General features: G+C 42.7%; 1 protein-coding gene across 1 annotated transcript in view; it reads right to left on the bottom strand.

Annotated features, from left to right (window-relative positions):
* bin3 (bridging integrator 3) overlaps window positions 1-21,738 on the bottom strand; it is a 112,512-nt gene that overhangs the window by 57,069 nt on the left and 33,705 nt on the right. The window contains exons 5-6 of the mRNA XM_068001008.1: window positions 15,365-15,501; window positions 13,197-13,237 (exon numbers count right to left, since the gene is read on the bottom strand). Coding sequence (XP_067857109.1) covers window positions 13,197-13,237; window positions 15,365-15,501 — 178 coding nt within the window. The remainder of the gene's footprint in view (window positions 1-13,196; window positions 13,238-15,364; window positions 15,502-21,738) is intronic.

Here is a 21,738-nt window from a genome sequence, read left to right as displayed (position 1 = left end):
AAAGGCACCTTAAACCTCTGTTTTAGGTTCAAGTACAGAGAGACTAATCTGCCAGACACACTTGTAATGTGCTCCATCAATTGTAAGTGGGAGGACTCTCTCAGGAGTATCCATTCACTGTCTCCAGCTGGCTGAGCTTAAGTCTGGTCCTCCCACACTCAAGTACATGGAAATCAAATCCCACAAAGGGGAGACGATGCGTTATTTGGGAAAGGGAAAGTAACTTAATGCAGGCATCATACACAATTATAGAAGTTTGGGATTTTTTCCCCTCTGTCAGTCCCAATCTGTCCCTGACCAAGTCAATGCTGCTCACTCACACCTGTTAATAATCCAGGTCCCATTATCATCTCTTTTGTCATCTAATCACTCGTATCCTATCACAGACCTTCCCTTTTGTTCTTTACGAACCCTCCCCTGGCTTTTCACTTGCTTAAAAGCTGTTAATCACTAACATCTTCCAGTTCTGATGAGAGGTCATTGACCTGAAACGTTAACACTGCTTCTCTCGCCACAGATGTTGCCTGACCAGCTGAGCAGAATTTTCTCTTTTTATTTCAGCTTTCCAGCGTCCGCAGTATCGTGCTTTTGTCTCATTATAAATATTTGTTCCATCTGGATATGCTGCCGCGAATTGAATTCCACTCTCAAAGTTCTTCTGACAAGGAGCAATGTGGAAACGGTTTTGAGTTATTTTTCTATTGTAATCTTAGGACTTGCAAGAGGCTGTATCTTTCAGGATAGTGAATTGGAGACAAAGCTTCAAGCTATTCAACAAAAAAAAGTGGGTGACGAGAAAAAATTCTGGCTAAGTTTCAGAAAAATACAAAAATTAGGTTAACTGGAGGAGTCAAGCATATTTTTAAAGATGCATGTGTGCAGCACACTAGGACTTGCAATGTGACCATCTTTAACGAAGCCAGTATCTGACATCGAGGACACACTGGTGAAGCACTGTCGTGTTATTACAGTGACACGTTATTCTCAACAAACATTTCAATGAAAAATACCTCCAAACCATTTTCGCATTGGACTCAAGTCGCTCCTTGTCACAAGTAAATATTTCTGCTCCTTGAGGTAAAAAGTTAATTTAGAAATAACTTTACATTCCACAGCACACGACTGGGCAGAGTTTGCCATTTCCATGCTGTTGTGAAAGTATTTACTCTCATTCCGGTCACAGTAAGTAATTCCAGCTTTTACATGAGTCCCAAGGTAATGAACTATGGCTGCCAGAATTGGTTGATTACTTTAATTATGGCTTTAATTCAGTTGCGGAACCGCTACTGTGGGCAAAGGGTTCCAAGGTCTGAAGGGAAAAATCAAGTTATACAGGAATGGAGGTTTGAAGGGTTACGCCAATCTCGTCTGTTAAATCACCCTGTCAGCACTCTTGTGTGGGCACACAATGCATACAGCATGGAAGTGGACTTGAAAGGGTATGTTTTTCATTTAGCTTCTTGTTTTCCTAGACAACATTTGCAGATTGCACCTTTAAAGGACAATAGGCTGGTTTGATCAACCTCACAACAATGGAGATAGCAGACTGACCACTTTCAATTCCGAAGAATGAAAACAATCCCTGCCCTCTCACAGAAGGTACAGCCAGCTGCCTTCAACGCGAGAAATAAATCAGCAACCACCAATTGCAAAGCTGTTCAGTGCTCTCTAACTCATTTCAATGAATAAGCTGTGATTGGTGTTTAGTTGACTGACATGCTTATTTGTTTCCACAAAAGGTTAAAAAAAAATCCTCTCACTGGTACTAAAATCCACAGACAGTGCGAATAGCTGCCAATTAGCTGATGACTTGTTGCTTAGTGACATCGAATCCAAAGTAGCAACATAACTGAACTCATTTCAATATTTCAGGCAGCACTGAATATCAAAATGAAGGGATTGCTGGCTTTCAGAGCCACTGATCAAAGCCTGAATTTTTCCTTCTGACAGTTTTACCGACTCTGACTCACATAATAGCGAGTGAGCGGGGAAAGGAGTCAGCAGCTGTCACTAAGGAGCTCAGACAGGGATTGAGGCAGCAAGCTACAGCAGAATTTTGTTTTGCAATCCTGAGCAAACCAGTTGCACTGAACATTGGTACAGCAGCACACTTGTACAATGGATGGGAGATCCTCGCACAGCAAGCTCCCGGTATCACAGTCAATTGCTGAATGGAATAAAGGGAAATCAGAGGACGAGTCATCTGTTTAATTCAAACACACCCTTTTTTCTCCAGTGCCAATTTTTCACCCCATCTCTCCTGAAGATGCTGACTCTTGCTGTGGTTTCAGAGGCACTCGCACCTCTCCCCTCACGTGACCATTCTTCATGTGTCAGCCGAGACAGCGAGTGTCGGCAGGCTGTCCTGATAGCAGAAACCTGAGCCTAATCTTGTCCGCTCCAAAGTCTGCACACAGGTACTTTCTAGCAGGGATCACCGAACACCCACCAGGAGTGGTAACCCAAGCTGATCTTCCCTTCCCTGGCCCAGGGGCACGGAGGCTAACCGTGATCTCCCAACTGAGGTAAGCTATCTCAACATAGAGTGAGGAGTGGAAGCAGGGACCGCCTGTTCTGTGCACTTTTTAATTCATTCATTCTCTGGAATGTGGGCGTGACTGGCAAGGCCGCTATTTATTGCCCAGCCCTTGCTGCCTTTCAGAAGGTGATGGTGAGCCGCCTTCTTGAACTGCTGCAGTCCGTGAGGCAGAGGTGCTCCCACAGTGATATTCTTTGTAGCGGTTTGATACAACCGAGTGGCTTGTTGGGCCACTTCAGAGGGCAGTTAAGACTCAACCGTGAGTCACATATGGGTCAGACGGCAGATTTCCTTCCCGAGAAGGACATGAGTGAACCAGCTGGGTTTCTACATCAAAATGACAGCTTTGTGGTCACTTTTACTGATACCAGCTTTTTATTTCCAGATTATTAAAAACTGAATTGAAATTCTCAAACTGCCATGGTGGGATTTGAACTCACTAAAAACGTTCTCTGGATCCCGTTCTTAATCTAGTAACATAACCACAACACTGCCGTACTGTGTCACTTTACTTGGCTATGCCTTTACCCACTAGGCCCTAGATCATAACCTTCACTTGGAACAGCTTTACTGACTCACAGCTATTAATTTTAAGGTAGCACTGGCCTCAGAACAGGACGTGTGCCCATCCTCTAACCCGCTGCATTGATAGGGAGCGCCTTAAGAGGGGGGAAATTATTTTTTTTAAAGAATTGTACAAGTATGAGGAGTGAAATAAATATTTCTCATCAAGGCATGTGGGTCCCTGCTACAATCCCTGCATTGATACTGCCCTCTGGATTTTTTTTGGGGTCAATTTCAAATATTTAAATACCAGTTTCTCCTGTCTTTTAGGTCCCGCCCTGAGTACACACCATTCCCCAGCTGTGAAAACGTATGGAACCACAGAGTATTGCTGGGTTCACAATCTCGGAAAGGAAAGTTTAAAAAAATATATATATGTGGCTTTGATTTTGGGAGTGAAAATGCTGCGGTGGTCATCAAAGAGTTAAAGATCTGACGGTACTTGCAAGAGAATTGAGCTGATAACTGGTGGGGGGGATAAATTGGCAAACAGAGAAAATCATTAATCGTGGAGTTGTTCAGGTTAAAGGAATGCACAGAACTTTTCCACAGCCATTACGCTAATACATACAAACTGAGAGCGAGAATTTGTGATTACATCATGCATTCCACAGCCTACGTCATGCCACAGTTTCTTCCTCGCAGCAGCAGATGTGCAATCTTAAGCTGTAAATCAAGTAAAAGCAACACAAACCGGACTGGCTACCACTGAGAAAGAGGAGGCATCGGATATTTAAACAGTCTTTAGGAATGCCTGCTGTCCCCAAAGTGATCCTACACGTCCGTCCGTCCATCCACCCACCAGGAAGTGGAAATTAAAACCAGTCTGTTCCGGCCAAGTGGTTTAAAATGTGAGGCACTGCTAGCAGTATTAAAAAAGAGGAGGAATGAAAGGGTGATGTGAATACATTCATTGAACTTCAGGCATGATCTCCTGAACGGTTAACGAATGAGCGAAGAAAGTGCACGTAGAAGACAGGAAAGATTCACAAGGAAAGCACGAGTGTGTGGAATTTATTCCACTTCTCAGAAGAATGTAAAGATTTGCAATTATAACTAGAAACAAGATATTCTTATTTTACCACCATACGAGATCAACTTTGTGTGCGAGAAAGAGTGCAATGGTGCGGAAATGAGAGAAGAGACAGCGACAGACACAGAATAAATCAAAGTTCCCAAGCATGAACCACTGAACAAATCACTTGTTTCAATGGACGGTATAGTGTGAGCTGGACTGCGTACTTCACATAATCTTACAACAGCTTTTTTGAAGTTAACCACTGTCGGGCAGTGAAGGTTCTCCCTTGGATTTATGGACTATTGTGAATCATGATACACCTGCACTAGCATCTACAGCAGAATGATAGAGCCACACAGGTTGCTCGCACTGTTGCAGAATCTCTCAGGAATGCTGTCAGTGCTGTTGGCATGGTATTGGGGTCTTAATTCTAGGACACGGTAAAGGCACGGTTCAATGTCCTTAAAAACAAACTGGAGACTACCGTAAGAGATGGATTTAAACTGGGTAGGAGTGCAACAGTCTGTGCGCAGAAATCCAGGGCTACAGTCAGCATAGAGTCTCCAGCAATGGTATGCGTGCAAATGCACAAGAACAAGCAAGTGGTTTTCAGGTCTTTGCTAGTTCCTCACCCATATCTGCCTCTGGGTGAGAGATAACACTGTATATGCAGCGACCCACAGCAAGAATAGGTGACATTATTCCAAGAATATAGGCTAGTCCACTAGGGCCTACTACACAGAGATAAGCAAGCAAAATGAATCACAAGCAGGTCCACAGGAACATAGCAAGAGGAGTAGGCCAATCAGCCCCTCAAGCCTGTTCCGCCATTTAATTAGATCATGGCTGATCTGTATCTTAACTCCATCTACCCACCTTGGTTCCTTATCCCTTAATACCTTTGCCTAACAAAAAATCTATCAGTCTCAGTTTTGAAATTTTCAATTGACCCCCAGCCTCAACAGCTTTTTGGGAGAAGAGACTTCCAGATTTCCACTACCCTTTGTATGAAGAAGTGCTTCCTGGCATCACCCATGAATGGCCTAGCTCTAATTTGAAGGATATGCCCCCTTGTTCTGGACTCCCCACCAGAGAAAATAGTTTCTCTCTATCCACCCTATCAAATCCTTTAATCATCCTAAACACTTCAATTAGATCACCCCCTAATCTTCGACCTCCGCTGAAGCCTCGACGACTGGCTACAAGAGAGTATGGATGGATTATCTCCTAGAAACTCTCAGGCTACCCCCTCATCCTTTCCCCCCTCCTCCCCAGTGTTCACCAAATGGTGATGAGGCACGGGACCCATGTTGCGGTATTGTTTTCTGTCTGAAAGTTTCTTGAGCTTATTCACACTCCTCAAACTCTTCTGGCTCTCTCTGCTGAATTCACAATTAGCAAACAGCACACCGCAAATGATGCTGCAGCTAAGTCAATGCGCACATTTCTCTTTTAATTGGTGCTTAACGAGTAGTTAAAAGCAACCATGCCCCAAAGCACAGGAAAGACCTTGATGCTGTTTCCTCCTAGGGGCAAATTATGGAGCATGGCAAAATTGAACATCAGGTCCACCAACATAGACGCGCAGATTTATTGCATGATCAACACGTGCAGTCGGAATTAACCCACTGGTGATATGTCGCTTCACTGTATTCTTCACCCTTACATTTCAGGGGACAAGTGTTTTGGGAGGAGGGGGGGGGGGGGGGAGGGGTACATTTATAGTAAGCCAAGTACTGAAGAACGAGTGCAAGATAATGGGAGAGGAAAACAATCCAATGGAAGTATTCTTAAGCAAGCTAGAGGAGAAAAACATACATTAGAGTTCAGGGAAAAAAACACCGGGATAAGTATTGACACACAATTTTTGAAGAGGTGGACTGGGGAATGTCTGCGGATGTTGTTTATATGCACTTCCAGAAGGTATTCAATAAAGTCCCTCATAAAAGACTGTGAGCTAAAAGTGAAGCTCATGGAATTGAGGGCAAGTTTTTCACCTGGTTAGGAAATTGGCTGAGTGGCTGAAGATAGAGAGCAGGGATAATGGGCAGGTACTCAAATTGCAGGACGTGACTAGTGGTGTCCCACAGGGATCTGTGTTGGGGCCTCAACTATTCACTGCATTTATGACTTAGACGACAGGATAAAGAGCCACATATCCAAGTCTGCCGATGACACAAAGATAGGCAAGCATTGTAAGCAGTGTCGATGGAAGCATAAAATTACAGAGAGATATCAATAGATTAAGTGAATGGGTAAAACTGTAGCAAATGGATTTCAATGTAGGCAAATATGAGGTCATTCACTTTGGATCTAAAAAGGATAGATCAGCGGACTTTCTAAATGGTGAAAAGCTCAAAACAGTGGAGGTCCAAAAAAGACTTAGTGGTCCATGTACATGGATCATTAAAGCATTGTGGACAGATACAGAAAATCATCAAAAAGGCTAATGGAATACTGGCTTTCATATCTAGGGACAAGAATATAAGGGGGTAGAAGTTATGCTACAGCTTTACAAAGCCCTGGTTAGACCACACCTGGAGTACTGTGTTCAGTTTTGGGCACCGCACCTTCAGAAGGATAAATTGGCCAGTGTAGATTTACTACAATGATACCTGGACTCCAAGGGTTAAATTACGAGGAGAGATTTCACAAACTAGGGTTGTGTTCCCTGGAATTTAGAAAATTAAGGGGTGATTTGATTGAAGTTTTCAAGATATTAAGGGGAACTTATAGGGTAGATAGAGAGAAACTATTTCCGCTGGTTGGGGAGTCTGGGACTTGGGGATGCAGCCTAAAAATTAGAGCCAGGACTTTCAGGAGTGAAGTTAGGAAACACTTCTACACGCAAAGGGTGGTAGAAGTTTGGAACCCTCTTCCACAAACAGCAGTTGATACTAGCTCAATTGTTAGATTTAAATCTGAGATTGATATTTTGTTAACCAAAGGTATTAAGGGATATGGGGCTAAGGCAGGTATATGGAGTTAGGTCACAGATCAGCCATGATCTCAATGAATAGTGGAACAGGCTTGAGAGGCTAAATGGCCTACTCCTGTTCCTCTGCTCCTATGTACAAAACTGCAATGTTTAAATTCTTCCAAGATGCCAGAATCAGATAAAATGCACCCAAGAATTAACTGAGAAATGAGGACAGAATTAGGGAGAGCGCTGAAATTTTCCACAGCCCATTAAATGCAAGATACGAACACAAGTTTGGAAAACAGCTAATCTTCCAGTTTTATGAAAGCAGAAGTATCGGGATACAAATATGTTCATGGAGAAGTTTTCAGTAAAGCTAATAATTACAAACCCAAAAATTTAGGTCATACCTGGTAAATTTATTGAAATTCTTCAAGAATGTCTCAGAATTGGTGGATGATGCTAAAGGTATCTCTGTATTCTAAAGGCATTCAATAAGGTGCCTCATAAGCATTGCGGCAGAAGTGGAAGAGCTTGGAATAAGGAGTTTGTATGCTGGACAATAAACTGGATAAATGCCCTTGAGCCTGCCAGTCACAGACCAGTGCTCAGCCGACACCCTACATTTCCTCTACTATCTGTGGGCAATGCTACAGGACGTCGACTCACATTGATAAATAACCTTGAAGATTTAAATGGAATTATCCAGAAAGCCCAAAAAACGGTGATGAGGTCAATTAGGCAGGAAAATTGGAGAATAGTGTGCTGACGAGCATAATTAGAGACCCACTGGCAGCCAACACAATTAAAAATGATCTACCATTGCCCTCATGCACTTCCTTATGGTTCAGGTGAAGCACAGCCTGAATGGTGTGTGATACAGGACTTCTCAGAAGGAACGACTTACAAAATGAGCTGAAAACAAAAACTACTAGATCTAAGGTATACTGACAACATAATAGTAAGGACACCCTTAGATTTTGGCATACCCTGCTGCCTAATTATTGCAAGCTGTGCATGGCAATGGCAAGTAACATCTTAATTTTGGCACAAACAGTCTGATCTGTTTTGTTCACCCAACTTGACCACCAAAATGAATCATTCACAGATGTACACACTGTACCAAATATCTGTATTTGCTGAAGTTTCTGAAAACGTAAACACTTTACTTTCGAATTAGAAAGTATTTTTCTGGTTAAGTCTTGTTATAAAGAAACTGCAACGTGAAGTAAATATTTTAGGATTCCTCCTCTACCTTTCTCGTTATTCACCCATTCTTATTCCCGTTTCCTTCTCTCCTACAATCTTTACTTGTGTTTATTTTTCTCCATCATTTGCTCCATCTCACTTGTTAATTTATCTTAGTTTTCTCTATTTTGCACCCCACTATTACCACTTTTGTTGCAGTCTGATCCACCTCTGTCTTTTCTCCAAGCCGAATATCCAGTATTTACTATTGCTCACACTGCTACATATCAATGCTGCCATGAAACTGTTCCACAAACAAACCAAATAATGAATTGTACTTTTAATCTTCATCTTTTGGACTATGGAATCACATTCACATAGACTGAAAAAACATAACCTGAACAAGTTATGGCTCTTTTAGTGCAATATTGCTGCATGTCTGCGTTCAGAGTATTGAATGAAAATTTAACCAAGAAAGTGCTGCTGTTTTGAGCGTGGTTTGTGGGCAGGCGACAAGTACTGAGCATTAGCATCCTCAACCAAAACCATCAAAAGCAGATTAACTGGTCATTTATTTCATTGCTCTTTGTGGGACCTTGCTGTGCGTAAATTGGCTGCCGCATTAGCCTGCAAAACAAGTGACTATACTTTAAAAGTAATTCATTGGCTGTGAATCACTTTGGGACATCCCGGGGAATGTGAAAGATGGAATATAAATGCGCGTTTTTTTAGCTTCTAGCCTGGAGTGCAGTATGCCTACTCACTGGCATTGCTGGGAGACAGTGCCTTGCATTCTTTCTTAACGTTGGACCTTTGAGTGCATCAATGATGAGTACTTCTGTGTCTCAATACAACATGGACCTCAAAGCTTGCCCTGGTCCAAGCTCTGTCACTGTGAGAGAGTGACACACACACACACACACACGGGCATGGGATATCATGCTGCAACTCTGAATATTTAACCCTTTTTTTGTTAAACCCAGAAACAATACTGTGGGACATCACTAGATAATATACAAATATACCAAAATCTTTACATCGCCTAAATGTGAGCAAATCTATTAATCCCTGTGATAGCAGAAGTCACTCCTGATACAAATTATTATTTTATTTTCCTTGGTAATTAGGTGTCATCTGTGGCTCAGTTGGTAGCACTCGCGCCTCTGAGTCGGAAGGTCGTGGGATGAAGTCCTACTGCAGAGACTTGAGCACAAAATCTAAGCTGACACTGCAGTGCAGTACTGAAGGAGTGCTGCACTGTCGGAGGTGCTGTCTTTCGGATGAGATGTTAAACCGAGGCCCCATCTGCCCTTACAGGAGGATGTAAAAGATTCCATGGCACTTTTCGAAGAAGAGCAGGGGAGTTCTGGCCAATATTTATTCCTCAACCAACATCACTAAAAAACAGATTACCTGGTGATTATCACATTGCTGTTTGTGGGACCTTGCTGTGTGCAATTTGGCTATCACGTTTCCTACATTACAACAGTGACTTCATTTTCTTAAAAAAATACTTAATTGGCTGTAAAGCACTTTGGGACATTGAGGTTATGAATAGCGCTATATAAGTCTAAGTCTTTCTTTCTAATCTGTAGGAGGTAGGGTTTCTGATTTGCAGATCAGACAGGGTGTGGAGACCGTGTCCTAGGGTTAATTAGATTATGCATCAAGGCATTAATTAGACACACAATGCCTCGGTCAGGTGTCAATGGCAATTCTTCGTGTTGTTTGATGCACCATTGTCTCTTTGATCTGCCTTGATCAACAGCTTCCTATCTAGAGGTCTAATGTGGACTTCATATACACGACAGCTATTATTCTAGTCTGTTGTACACTTTTACTTGTTTCTAAGGCAACATCTGAGTTCCACGTGGAAGGCAAGCGTATTACCTCCTCCATGTACAAACACATCAGTAAGCTAATAAGAGGCAGCGTCCTCCAACAGACTTGCTGTTTATTGGACATTATGAAAAAACAAGCTCATGATGAAGGCATTTTTAAATTCTTGTAGACTGATTCAATTCTTTGTTTCACAGGTATCTGCACCATCTGTCTTTTGCTGTGTTCTCTTAATTCTTTGTAATCTTAATTCAGGTAAATAAATTTGATCTGTAGTTTTAGCACGAACGATGCAATCTGACAGGGGGTGTTTTTCCTCCTATCACAGCGGTCAGGGAGGCAACTGTTGCAACTTCCAGTGCATAATAGTCCAAAGGGTAAGTTTTAATCCTGTTGCAAGTTACTGCTGTTTACAGCATGCTTGGGGTGTACATTTCTGATAAGAGATGGAATTTTGCTGCAAGTTGAGTTTGGAGTTAGCGCAAAATGTAACATGGATTATCTTACCTTTAAATTGGAGTTTCATTTAATTTTGGACTGTTTCAATAATTATTATTTTTCTCATGTTACCTCTTCACAAATATATGTGGTTTGCTTTATTTTATTTTGCCAAACAAATAAAAGATAGAAGAAAGTAAACAAAGACTTGCCTTTGCACAACACCTTTCATGACCTCAGGACGTCCCAAAGTGCTTTAAAGCCAATGAAGTACTTTTGAAGCGTAGTCACTGCTCCGACATTACAACAATGACTACATTTCAAAAGCATTTCACTGGCTGTAAAGCGCTTTGCGATGTCCTGGGGTCGTGAAAGGCGCTATATAAATGCAAGTCTTTCTTTTCTTTTCTTCTACCTTTTATTTGCCCAAATAAAAGGAGAGTTCCACAAAGTTAGGAAGGCTTGTATTTGTATGGCGGCTTATCACTTCCCTCAACAACATCTCAAAGCACTTCACATTCAGTAAATTACTTGAAGTTCAGTGACTACGGTTATGGAAGTAAATGCGTAAGCCCCTTTTCACACAATAGGGTATTGCCTATTGATTGAGCGAGGAATGTGGGTTAGGACATCAAGGGAACTCCCTGCTCTTCTTCAAATAGAACCATGGGGTCATCAACATCCATCTAAATAGGCAGACACTGCCTCGATTTAACACCTTATCTGAGTACAGCACCTCCAACAATGCAGCATTACTTCAGCCGGATATCAGCCTTATTGATGTATTCAAGTCCTGGAGGGATACCTTGTGCATCAGAGGCTAGAGCGCTCACAAGTGAACCAAGCAACAGCCACCCAGCCAAAAATAGAGGTGCAACTGTCATAGACATTGCTACAAGAGGCAGTCAGGATGATAAATCACAACACCAATCACCACAACTAGCTTCTGGGCTGTTCATAAGACACACTCCCAATCATTCAAGGTCTGTGTTTCTGTGCACTGAACTACATATACTGCATCAACAACAATATGTAAATATAGGCATGTGTTGTAACAGAGGACAATTGTAGTAAACAGGAAAAATCGAGTCAACTTATAAAAATATTATCTGAGTAAGTGCCGCTCATTGACCATGCTTCCCATTGTACTGGGCCAACAATGGAAACTGGAGAGACTTTCCTTGAAAATTTATTTTCAGTTACCATGCTTGGCAGGTTGATGGCATGAATGAGCTGGTCTGAAATTTTTATTTTGTGCGTGAGGAAGCGACGGAGACAAAATAATTGTTGGTTTTGCGAAACAGCATTGTGTGTGTGTGGGTGTATGGGAGGGAGGCAGATTCTTGTTTAACCTAGCTCAGTGACGTCATCACTGATGAAATCCTAATTGCTGCTAAATGGGCTGCCTTCAGCATGAAGCAAGCTTGTCAAGGTCGGAGAGGGTTGGCTTTGCATTTTCATTTTAGGTCCCATGATTGAAAGTGACCTTTAGGGGTGGGACTGATTTGCTGAAATTTCCCGTGAACTTAAATCAAATTTGGAAAGAGGCAGTACAATCAACCGAGTCAGCAGCTAGAACTGCATGCTATTGGCTTCCAAAACAGCTTTCTACTGGGCCTTGAGGTATTATTCCACTGTTGCTATCCCACAGATCCCCAGACAGCAGGCTATAAAAAGAGAACGGTACTTGAGCAAGAGTGGAATCAGAAATGTATTGAGTGGAGAGATGACTCCCGAGAGCCAGCAACAAAAGGATCATCCAAGCCTTTTCACATCCCAAATAAAAGTCCTGATTCCAGTCCCATATATTATTTGGATATATTAGGAGCTTTCTCCCCCCTCTCTCCGCAAAGGCTGAACCATGAACTGTTAAGTGCAAGAATTGAAATTTCACTTCAAATTGCACTCAACTGACAACTTGTCTCTGCTTCTCCTACGCAGTTTGTTTGATACTCTTGGCCAAATCCTCCGACAGGATCAAACTGGCCGTGGAGTAAGATGGGGGGGGGGGGGGGGGGGAGGGAGGGTCACTTCCTGTAATTTAAAGGAACCCTCTGCTGGCTTGTCAGCTGAGGAATATTCGCATCAACAGCTGTGGAACTGTACTCGGTTTTTCACTTTGCCATTCAGTGGGAATAGACAACGTTCCTTGTGACTCAGATTTGCCCGGCTTGTGGCTCTCACTCATGAATCTCCTAGAAACTCTCTGGCCACTCCCTCGTGCCTCCCCCAACCCAATCTCCGTCTGTCTACTCCAAAGTGTTCAACAAATGGTTAAAAGCCACAGGACCCATGGCTCAAAGTTCCTCAAGCTTATTCTGACACTGCTCACTCCTCAAATTCTTCCCATTTCCTCTGCTGATTTAACAATTCGCTTTCTGACTGGTCAAAGCCGTGTCCAACCAGTGGTGAGTGACCGTGGTCCCTGATGCTCCCAACAAACAGGAGAAACTGGCAATGCTTTCACTCCATCTGTTGCAAACACTGCTGCTGCAGCAATGCCCCTGAGCGTGCCAGTCACAGACCAGTGCTCAGCCTCCACCCTACAGGCCTTCCACTATCTACGGGCAATGCCACAGGACGTCCACTCGCACACAACTGCTTATTCACTTCTTTCCAACAAGTAATCCAAAAATAGGTTCAATATTTCAGCGAGAATTAACATTTAGCTGTCAAAATGCTGTACTTACTTTTTCAAGGGTTCAATGGCTGTTTTCTGAATCTGATTGACCTGATGAAGAAATGTAGGACATTTTCCATAAATTAAGCATACTGAACCGTGATACGAAGTAGAATTTATACATAATAAAACAAGGGACGCACAGGGGACAATATGAATGAGCAAGGGCAGAAATAAACTGTACCACTGTCGTGAATTGTAAATAAATTTTATACAACGTGCATACGACAATTTTAGAAACATTCAAATTTTACTCTTGACTACCTCCGATTACATCAAGTTCTGTAAGTGATCTTTAAAATCATCTGAGAACAGATGGAAGTATTTAATTGATGGAGCCGTCCTGACACCAAGAACTATTGCTTACATTTGTGGAGGGGCGTGGAGAGAATATTTGGCCCGATGACTGGACACCAAAGTAAGAAGTAGTCCTTTCCAACTGGAGTACTGTGCGCAGTTTTGGTCTACTTACCAAAGGAAGGATATACTTGCCTTACAAAGGTTCACTACATTGATTCCTGGGATGAGAGGGTTGTCCTATGAGGAGAGATTGAGCAGAATGGGCCTACACTCTCTGGCGTTTAGAAGAATGAGTGGAGATCTCATTGAAACATAAAAGATTCCAAGAGGTTTCTGACAGGGTAGATGCTGAGAGGATGTTTCCCCTGGCTGGAGAGTCCAGAACGAGGGGACATAGTCGCAGGATAAAGGGTCGGATATTTAGGACTGAGATAAGGAGGAATTTCTTCACTCAGAGGGTCGTGAATATTTGGAATTTTCTACCCCAGAGGGCTGTGGATGATGAGTCGTTGAATATATTCAAGGCTGAGATATATAGGTTTTTGGACTCCAAGGGAATCAAGGGATATGAGGATCAGGCAAGAAAGTGGAGTTGAGGTTGAAGATCAGCCATGATCTTATTGAATGGCGGAGCAGGCTCGAGGGGCCGTAAGGCCTACTACTGCTCCTATTTCTTATGTTAACTTAGCCATTGTCATATCTCCCTGAAGTCCCAAATTGCTTCACATAAAATTAATTATTTTCAAGGGCGGTAACTGTCGCTTTACAGCAAAACAAGGCAGTCGTTTTGCATACAGAAAGGTGTAACTAATTATACCTTGAATGGGGGAAGCTGAGTGATGTGGAAGAACAGAGGAATGTGGGGGGGGGGGGGGTCAGGTTCACAAGACATGAAAAAAGCACCGCAAGTGGATAAGACCATAAGATAGCCAACACCTCAGATTTAAAAATCTCATCTCAGTGCTTAAATCCCTTCATGGCCTCACCCCTCCCAATCTCCGTACCTCTAGTCTTGCAACCCGCACCCCCCCACCCAAACTTACTGTTCCTCTGACTCTGTCCTCTTGAGCATCCCTCCCTTCACCTTTCCACTGGCGGCTGTGCCTTCAGCTGCCTAGGATCCACGCTCCGGAATTCCCTCCCCTAACTCCTCCACCTCTCCCCCTTTAAGACTTTCCTTAACACCCACGCCTAGTCCAGTCCCATAACCACGAGGCCACCGAATCCCGACCATTGACCAATCCAGAGAGAGCTCTGCGCATGTGTTTAAGCACGTCTGTGTCCTAGGCCTGAGAGTCAGACTCGCAGCCTTCGATATAAATGGATAGCACAGCGACGAGATCAGTCGGTACTAGAGAATTGCAGCCTTAGATTTAGAGAGAGACAGTCCATGAAACACTTCACCATTCATTTCAAGGGCTACGACTTATGTCACATCAGACTTTAGATTATTTATTCTCAGGATGTAGGTAATCCCGGCAAGGCCACATTTATTGGCCGTCCCTGTGACGGAGATGGTAGGCCTTTCAAACCTCGCGGCGATTGTTTTAACAACCGAGCGGCTTGCCAGGCCACTTCAGAGAGCATGAAAATTCAACCATGTCCTGCTTGTGACTCGAGTCACACCGAGGCAAATCCACATCCTTGAAGGGCATTCATGAACCAAGTGGGTTTTTACAAAAATAGAGCAGCTTTCATGGTCAATTTGGTTGTGCCAATGCATGAAGTATTAGAATTTGATTTCCCAACTTGAAGTGGGATTTGACAACCTCTTGGTTACTAATCCAGCACCATTACCACTACACTACTGTATCGTTGCAATCTTCTGTGCTAGGCTGCTTATTTTATGCCCTGCCTGAGTGCAAAGAAAGTACAAACCTTTTCCTGATTGAAGGCATCCATTCGACGCATCGCAGTGTCCAGAGCAGTCACCGTCTCCATGAACATCTGATCTTGTTCACACAAAGGGTTGGTCAGCAAATCTGAAGAAATTTTCACTGCTGATTTTGACATCGCTAAAAATAATAGGAACATTATGGTCCTTCTTTAAAAGAAAGTCACCAAAGATAGGAAAAAAAGCCAACCTCCAGGCCCTTGTGATTATTCTTGAGAGTGGAGGTAAAAATGACTGTCGTTGGTACGAGTGGAGGAACACTTAATGTTTTCATATGACATTCATCTATCCACTATCTTAAATGGGTTAATGCCTCTACTGAAATAGTCGAGGACTGTCATGTTAACTGTTCACCCGCTATTAACATCTTTTCTTTGGTGTTGTGTAGAATATCCATACACAATACTGCTCTCATACACAAAATAGAAGATTTTGCCAAACTTTGATCTATTAATGTGCCTTAAAATCATAGAATGGTTACAGCACAGAAAGAGGCCATTTGGCCCATCGAGCCCGTGCCAGTTATTTGTTCGAGCAATCCAGTTGCTCCCATCTCTGTCGCCCTGCAATTTTTCTCCCTTCAAGTATTTATTCAATTCCTTTTTGAAAGCCACGATTGAAAGCAGTATTTTATTTAAATGGAGATTGCAGAACCCTGAGGTACAGAGGGATCTGGGTGTCCTCGTACATGAATCACAAAAAGTTAGTATGCAGGTACAGCAAATGATTAGGAAGGCAAATGGAATGTTGGCATTTATTGCAGGGGGAACGGAATATTAAAGTAGAAATGTTTTGCTACAGTTGTACAGGGCATTGGTGAGACCGTATCTAAAATACTGTGTGCAGTTTTGGTCTCCTTATTTAAGTAAGGACATAATTGCTTTGGAGGCGGTTCAGAGAAGATTCACTCGACTGATTCCTGGGATGAGGGGGTTATCTTATGAGGAAAGGTTGGACAAGTTGGGCCTGTATACACTGGAGTTTAGAAGAATGAGAGGTGATTTTATTGAAACATATAAGATCCTGAGGGGACTAGAAGGGGTAGATGTGGAGAGGATGTTTCCCCTTGTGGGAAAGACTAGAACTAGGGGCCACAGTTTAAAAATAAGGGGTCTCCCATTTAAGACGGAGATGAGGAGAAATTTTTCTCTCTCGTGTGGAACTCCCTTCCCCAGAGAGCGGTGAAGGCAGGTCATATTTTTAAGGCTGAGTTAGATAGATTCCTGATTAACAAGGGAGTCAAAGGTTATAGTAAGTAGACGGGAAAGTAGGGTTGAGGTCACAATTAGATCAGCCATGATCTTATCAAATGGCATGCAGGCTCGGGGGGCCGAATGGCCCAATCCTGCTCTTAATTCCTATGTTCGTATGAATCTGCTTCCAATACCCTTTCAGGCAGCGCATTCCAGATCATGGAAAATCCTGGAGAATAAAACTGCACCTTCACCCATGGTTGCCATATTATCAGTTTAATGGAACTGTTGAACATATCGATCCGACACTTACTCCTAAAATGGCTTTTGTACCGAGCCACTCAACACTGGCCTGAGATGTTCCCCTATCTTGCAACACATGTAGTTCTGAAAAAGCTTCTTTGCCAGTATCTTCCCTCTCAGGATTAAAAAAAAGGGAAGAAGAAATTTAAGGAATGAAACATTTGGAGAGCTAAGAACACAAATTTATTTTGTAGTCAAGTGGGAGCGGCAACTGGGGGGGGGGAAGGGGGCGGAGAAGAGAAGAAGTTTGATTCACATTACTCAAACAAATGAAGCACAATGCATCAGGCTCCTTGTTATCTATAAGCTAGTGTTATTTTAATAATTACCTGCAAGTTCGGGGAAAAAGGGACTCATACCTTAATGGAAGTTGTGCACCTGACAGTGCATTTAAAATCTCCATGTTTTCTGTTCCCTCTCCATCATTCTCACAATTTACCCAGTAAATTGTAATCACAGCTCATGTCTCTGAGTCATTGCCAGGTTTGATGTTAACTCCTCCTGATCTCATCCCATCAGCAGCACAAAACAGGACAAAACCCAGCACGCATTGCCCCACCCCCTAACAGTTCGATTATGGTGCTACTATGCTGACGTCAGCAGTGGCTCAGTGGTAGCACTCTTGCCTCTGAGTCAGAAGGTTCAAGTCCCACTCCAGAGACTTGAGCACATAATCCGGGCTAACACTCCAGTGCAGTACTGAGGGAGTGCTGCACTGTCAGAGGTGGCGTCTTTTGGATCAGACATTAAACATGAGGCCACGTCTGTCCTCTCAAATGGATGTAAAAGATCCCATGGCACTATTTCGAAGACGAGCAGGGGAGCTCTCCCCAGTGTCCAGGACAATATTTATCCCTCAACCAACATCACTAAAACAGATGATTTGGTCATTGTCACATTGCTGTTTGTGGGACCTTGCTATGTACAAATTGGCTGTCGCATTTCCTACATTACAACAGTGACTACACTTCAAAAAGTACTTCATTAGCTGTAAAGCGCTTAGGGACTCCGGAGGTCATGAAAGGTGCTATATAAATGCAATTCTTTCTTTTCTCCTAGATCTAGTGGATACAGAGTGGAAGGTTAAAAATGTACAAATTTAGGCAGCGCAATCCAGAATGTTTCAAGTTGCTTCTCACTAAAATGCTGATTTCTCTAAAGGCAGCTACATATTCCAGGTCAGGCTGAAGACAAGTAATACATTAAAGGTGTTTTATTTCCAGCATCCAGCATTTTAAAAAAAATCTCAACATCCAGCTTGAGTCGCAGAGTGTCAATTATCACTTTAGTGTGAGTCATGCAAAATTCACTATTTCTTTTTGTCAGTGACCATTTAGCTGCATGACATAACATGCATCCAAATCTCTCATATTATTTTTAAAATATAATGGGTGTAAGAGCTTGTGGAAAGCAGAAGCACATCTTGAGGTTCTAATGTGCCGCAACTGCTCTTCAGTTTCCAATATGTAGTCATATACTCGTACCTTGTTGTCGTGTGCATAGTTCACGGCTCATGGAGGGAGCCTCACGGGTGACCCCATGGATTTCTTCTGGTCCATCATATCAACAGTGAAGTGTACTGCTGCAGCTAACTCTTGCAGCAATGTCCAATTTTCCTGATATGCCTTTTAATTTACTCTTTGGTATCTGTTACCTGATATTAAATCTGAATTGTTTCCTGAAAAGTAAATACAGTTTCCTACAAAATTGTAATCACCAATCAGGAATGTAAAATGAAGAGGAATTCACATTCATTTGGTGTTCTCCTATAAGTGTGTTTTACAGGAAATACTGAGCTCTCAATGATGTAGCAGCAGTGTATTGGGTGAATGGACATAAAGGTCCTGGGTTAGGAAGTGGCATGCTGATTGAATCGTTTTTTGTTAGCAGTTAGTAGAGTTTCCAGAGACTTGAGCACAAAATCTACGTTGACACTCCAGTGCAGTACTGAGGGAGTGCTGCACCGTCTGAGATGCCGTCTTTCAGATGGACGTAAAAGATCCCACGGCACTATTCGAAGACGTGCAGGGGAATTTCCCCCAGTGTCCTGGCCAACATTTATCCCTCAACCAACACCCAAATGTGATTATCTGGTCATTTATTTCATTGCTGCTTGGGAGAACTTGCTGTGCGCAAATTGGCTGCCGCATTTCCTACATTACAACAGTGACAATACTTCAAAGGTATTTCACTGTGAAGTACTTTGGGACGTCCTGAGGTCATGAAAGGTGCTATATAAATGCAAGTTCTTTCTTTCAAGTCTTTTTAGTGTATATGAGGTGAACAAAAATGAGTTTCATTACTGTGAGGGGCACTGAATGATTGAAGTATTTCAAATGATGGAAGGATTGGTCTGTGTACGTGCGTGCAGATTATTTGCATTTTCCAAGTTAGGGAGAATGATGGGGCATGTGTATAAGTTATGTAAGCAAAGAACTAGCTTAGATATCAGGAGGTTTGTCCTTTCCCCAAGGATCAAAAGGCAGTTAGACAAGTTCCTGGAGAAGGCTGATATCGCTGCAGACAGAAGGTCGGTGGGATGTTGGGTGATGTACCTCAGGGTCATTGTTCTCTTCTGGGACTCACTTTTATCGGCTTTGGGAGTCGGACAGGAATTTCTTGGAATTCCTCGTCCCTGAATTGGCCGAGGGGCTTTTTTTTAAATCTGTGTTTTTGCCTCTCCCAGGAGATGACATCACTGCTGGTGGGTGACCAGTATTGAGAGTAGTATCGCCTAGTTTTAACATGGCTCAACGGGACAGACTCAATGGACCAGCTGGTCTTTGTCGCGCCTTCTTTTTGTATGTTTATAGTTAACGGTTCTGCATTTTGTACAGTTATCAAATCTTAGTCAGTTCTGAGAACTTTTGGGGAAAACACAATATTACAAACATCAGAAATCGTCTCCCCTGATGCCTCACTCTGACCTGTGAAAACTACAGCACTTAATTTCTCCCAACTTCACTGCAGAGAATAAACACTCAACAATTGCTTGTATCCATTAATCTTCAATCCCCAAGCACAGAATCTGCATATATTATCCCTCTGTTCTCAAGCACCGCAGTCAAATCAGTTATCCCCCTAACCTCAAGCACAGAATCCGTATCCTTATTATCCCTTTATTCTGAAGCACAGAATCCATATCCCTATTATCCTCTATTCTGAAGCACAGAATCCATATTACTATTATCCCTCTATCCTAAAGCACAGAATCCGTATCCCTATTATCCCTCTACCCTCAAGCACAGAATCCGTATCCCTATTATCCCCCTACCCTCAAGCACAGAATCCATATCCCTATTATCCCTCTACCTTCAAGCACAGAATCCATATCCCTATTATCCGTCTATTCTGAAGCACAGAATCCATATCCCTATTATCCCCCTACCCTCAAGCACAGAATCCATATCCCTATTATCCCTCTATTCTGAAGCACAGAATCCATATCCCTATTATCCCTCTATTCTGAAGCATAGTATCCATATCCCCATTATCCCTCTATTCTGAAGCACAGAATCCGTATCCCTATTCTCCCTCTATTCTGAAGCATAGTATCCATATCCCCATTATCCCTCTATTCTGAAGCACAAAATCCGTATCCCTATTATCCCTCTATTCTGAAGCATAGTATCCATATCCCCATTATCCCTCTAACCTGAAGCACAGAATCCGTATCCCTATTAACCCTCCATTCTGAAGCACAGAATCCGTATCCCTATTATCCCTCAACCACAGAATCCGTATCCCTATTATCCCACTATTCTAAAGCACAGAATCCATATCCCTATTATCCCTCTATTCTGAAGCACAGAATCCATATCCCTATTATCCCTCAACCCTCAAGCACAGAATCCGTATCCCCATTATCCCTCTATCCTGAAGCACAAATCCGTATCCCTATTATCACTCAATCCTGAAGCACAGAATCCGTATCCCTTTTAACCCTCTACCTTCAAGCACAGAATCCGTATCCCTATTATCCCTCTATCCCAAAGCACAGAATCCATATCCCTATTATCCCTCTATCCCAAAGCACAGAATTCATATCCCTATTATCACTCTATCCCAAAGCACAGAATCCGTATCCCTATTATCCCTCTACCCTCAAACACAGAATCCATATCCCTATTATCCCTTTTTCCGAAGCACAGAATCCGTATCCCTATTATCCCTCTATCCTCAAGCACAGAATCCGTATCCCCATTATCCCTCTATCCCAAAGCACAGAATTCATATCCCTATTATCACTCTATCCCAAAGCACAGAATCCGTATCCCTATTATCCCTCTACCCTCAAACACAGAATCCATATCCCTATTATCCCTTTTTCCGAAGCACAGAATCCGTATCCCTATTATCCCTCTATCCTCAAGCACAGAATCCGTATCCCCATTATCCCTCTATCCCAAAGCACAGAATTCATATCCCTATTATCCCCCTACCCTCAAGCACAGAATCCGTATCCCTATTATCCCTCCACCTTCAAGCACAGAATCCGTATCCCTATTATCCCTCTATTCTGAAGCACAGAATCCGTATCCCTATTATCCCTCTATTCTGAAGCACAGAATCCGTATCCCTATTATCCCTCTATTCTGAAGCACAGAATCCGTATCCCTATTATCCCTCTATTCTGAAGCACAGAATCCGTATCCCTATTATCCCTCTATTCTGAAGCACAGAATCCGTATCCCTATTATCCCTCTATTCTGAAGCACAGTATCCGTATCCCTATTATCCCTCTACCCTAAAGCACAGAATCCGTATCCCTATTATCCCTCTACCCTAAAGCACAGTATCCGTATCCCTATTATCCCTCTATCCTAAAGCACAGAATCCGTATCCCTATTATCCCTCTACCC

The sequence above is a fragment of the Heptranchias perlo genome, chromosome 20, assembly GCF_035084215.1.
Source record: "Heptranchias perlo isolate sHepPer1 chromosome 20, sHepPer1.hap1, whole genome shotgun sequence".
NCBI classification, from domain to species: domain Eukaryota; kingdom Metazoa; phylum Chordata; class Chondrichthyes; order Hexanchiformes; family Hexanchidae; genus Heptranchias; species Heptranchias perlo.
This window is presented reverse-complemented; position numbering and strand designations above follow the sequence as displayed.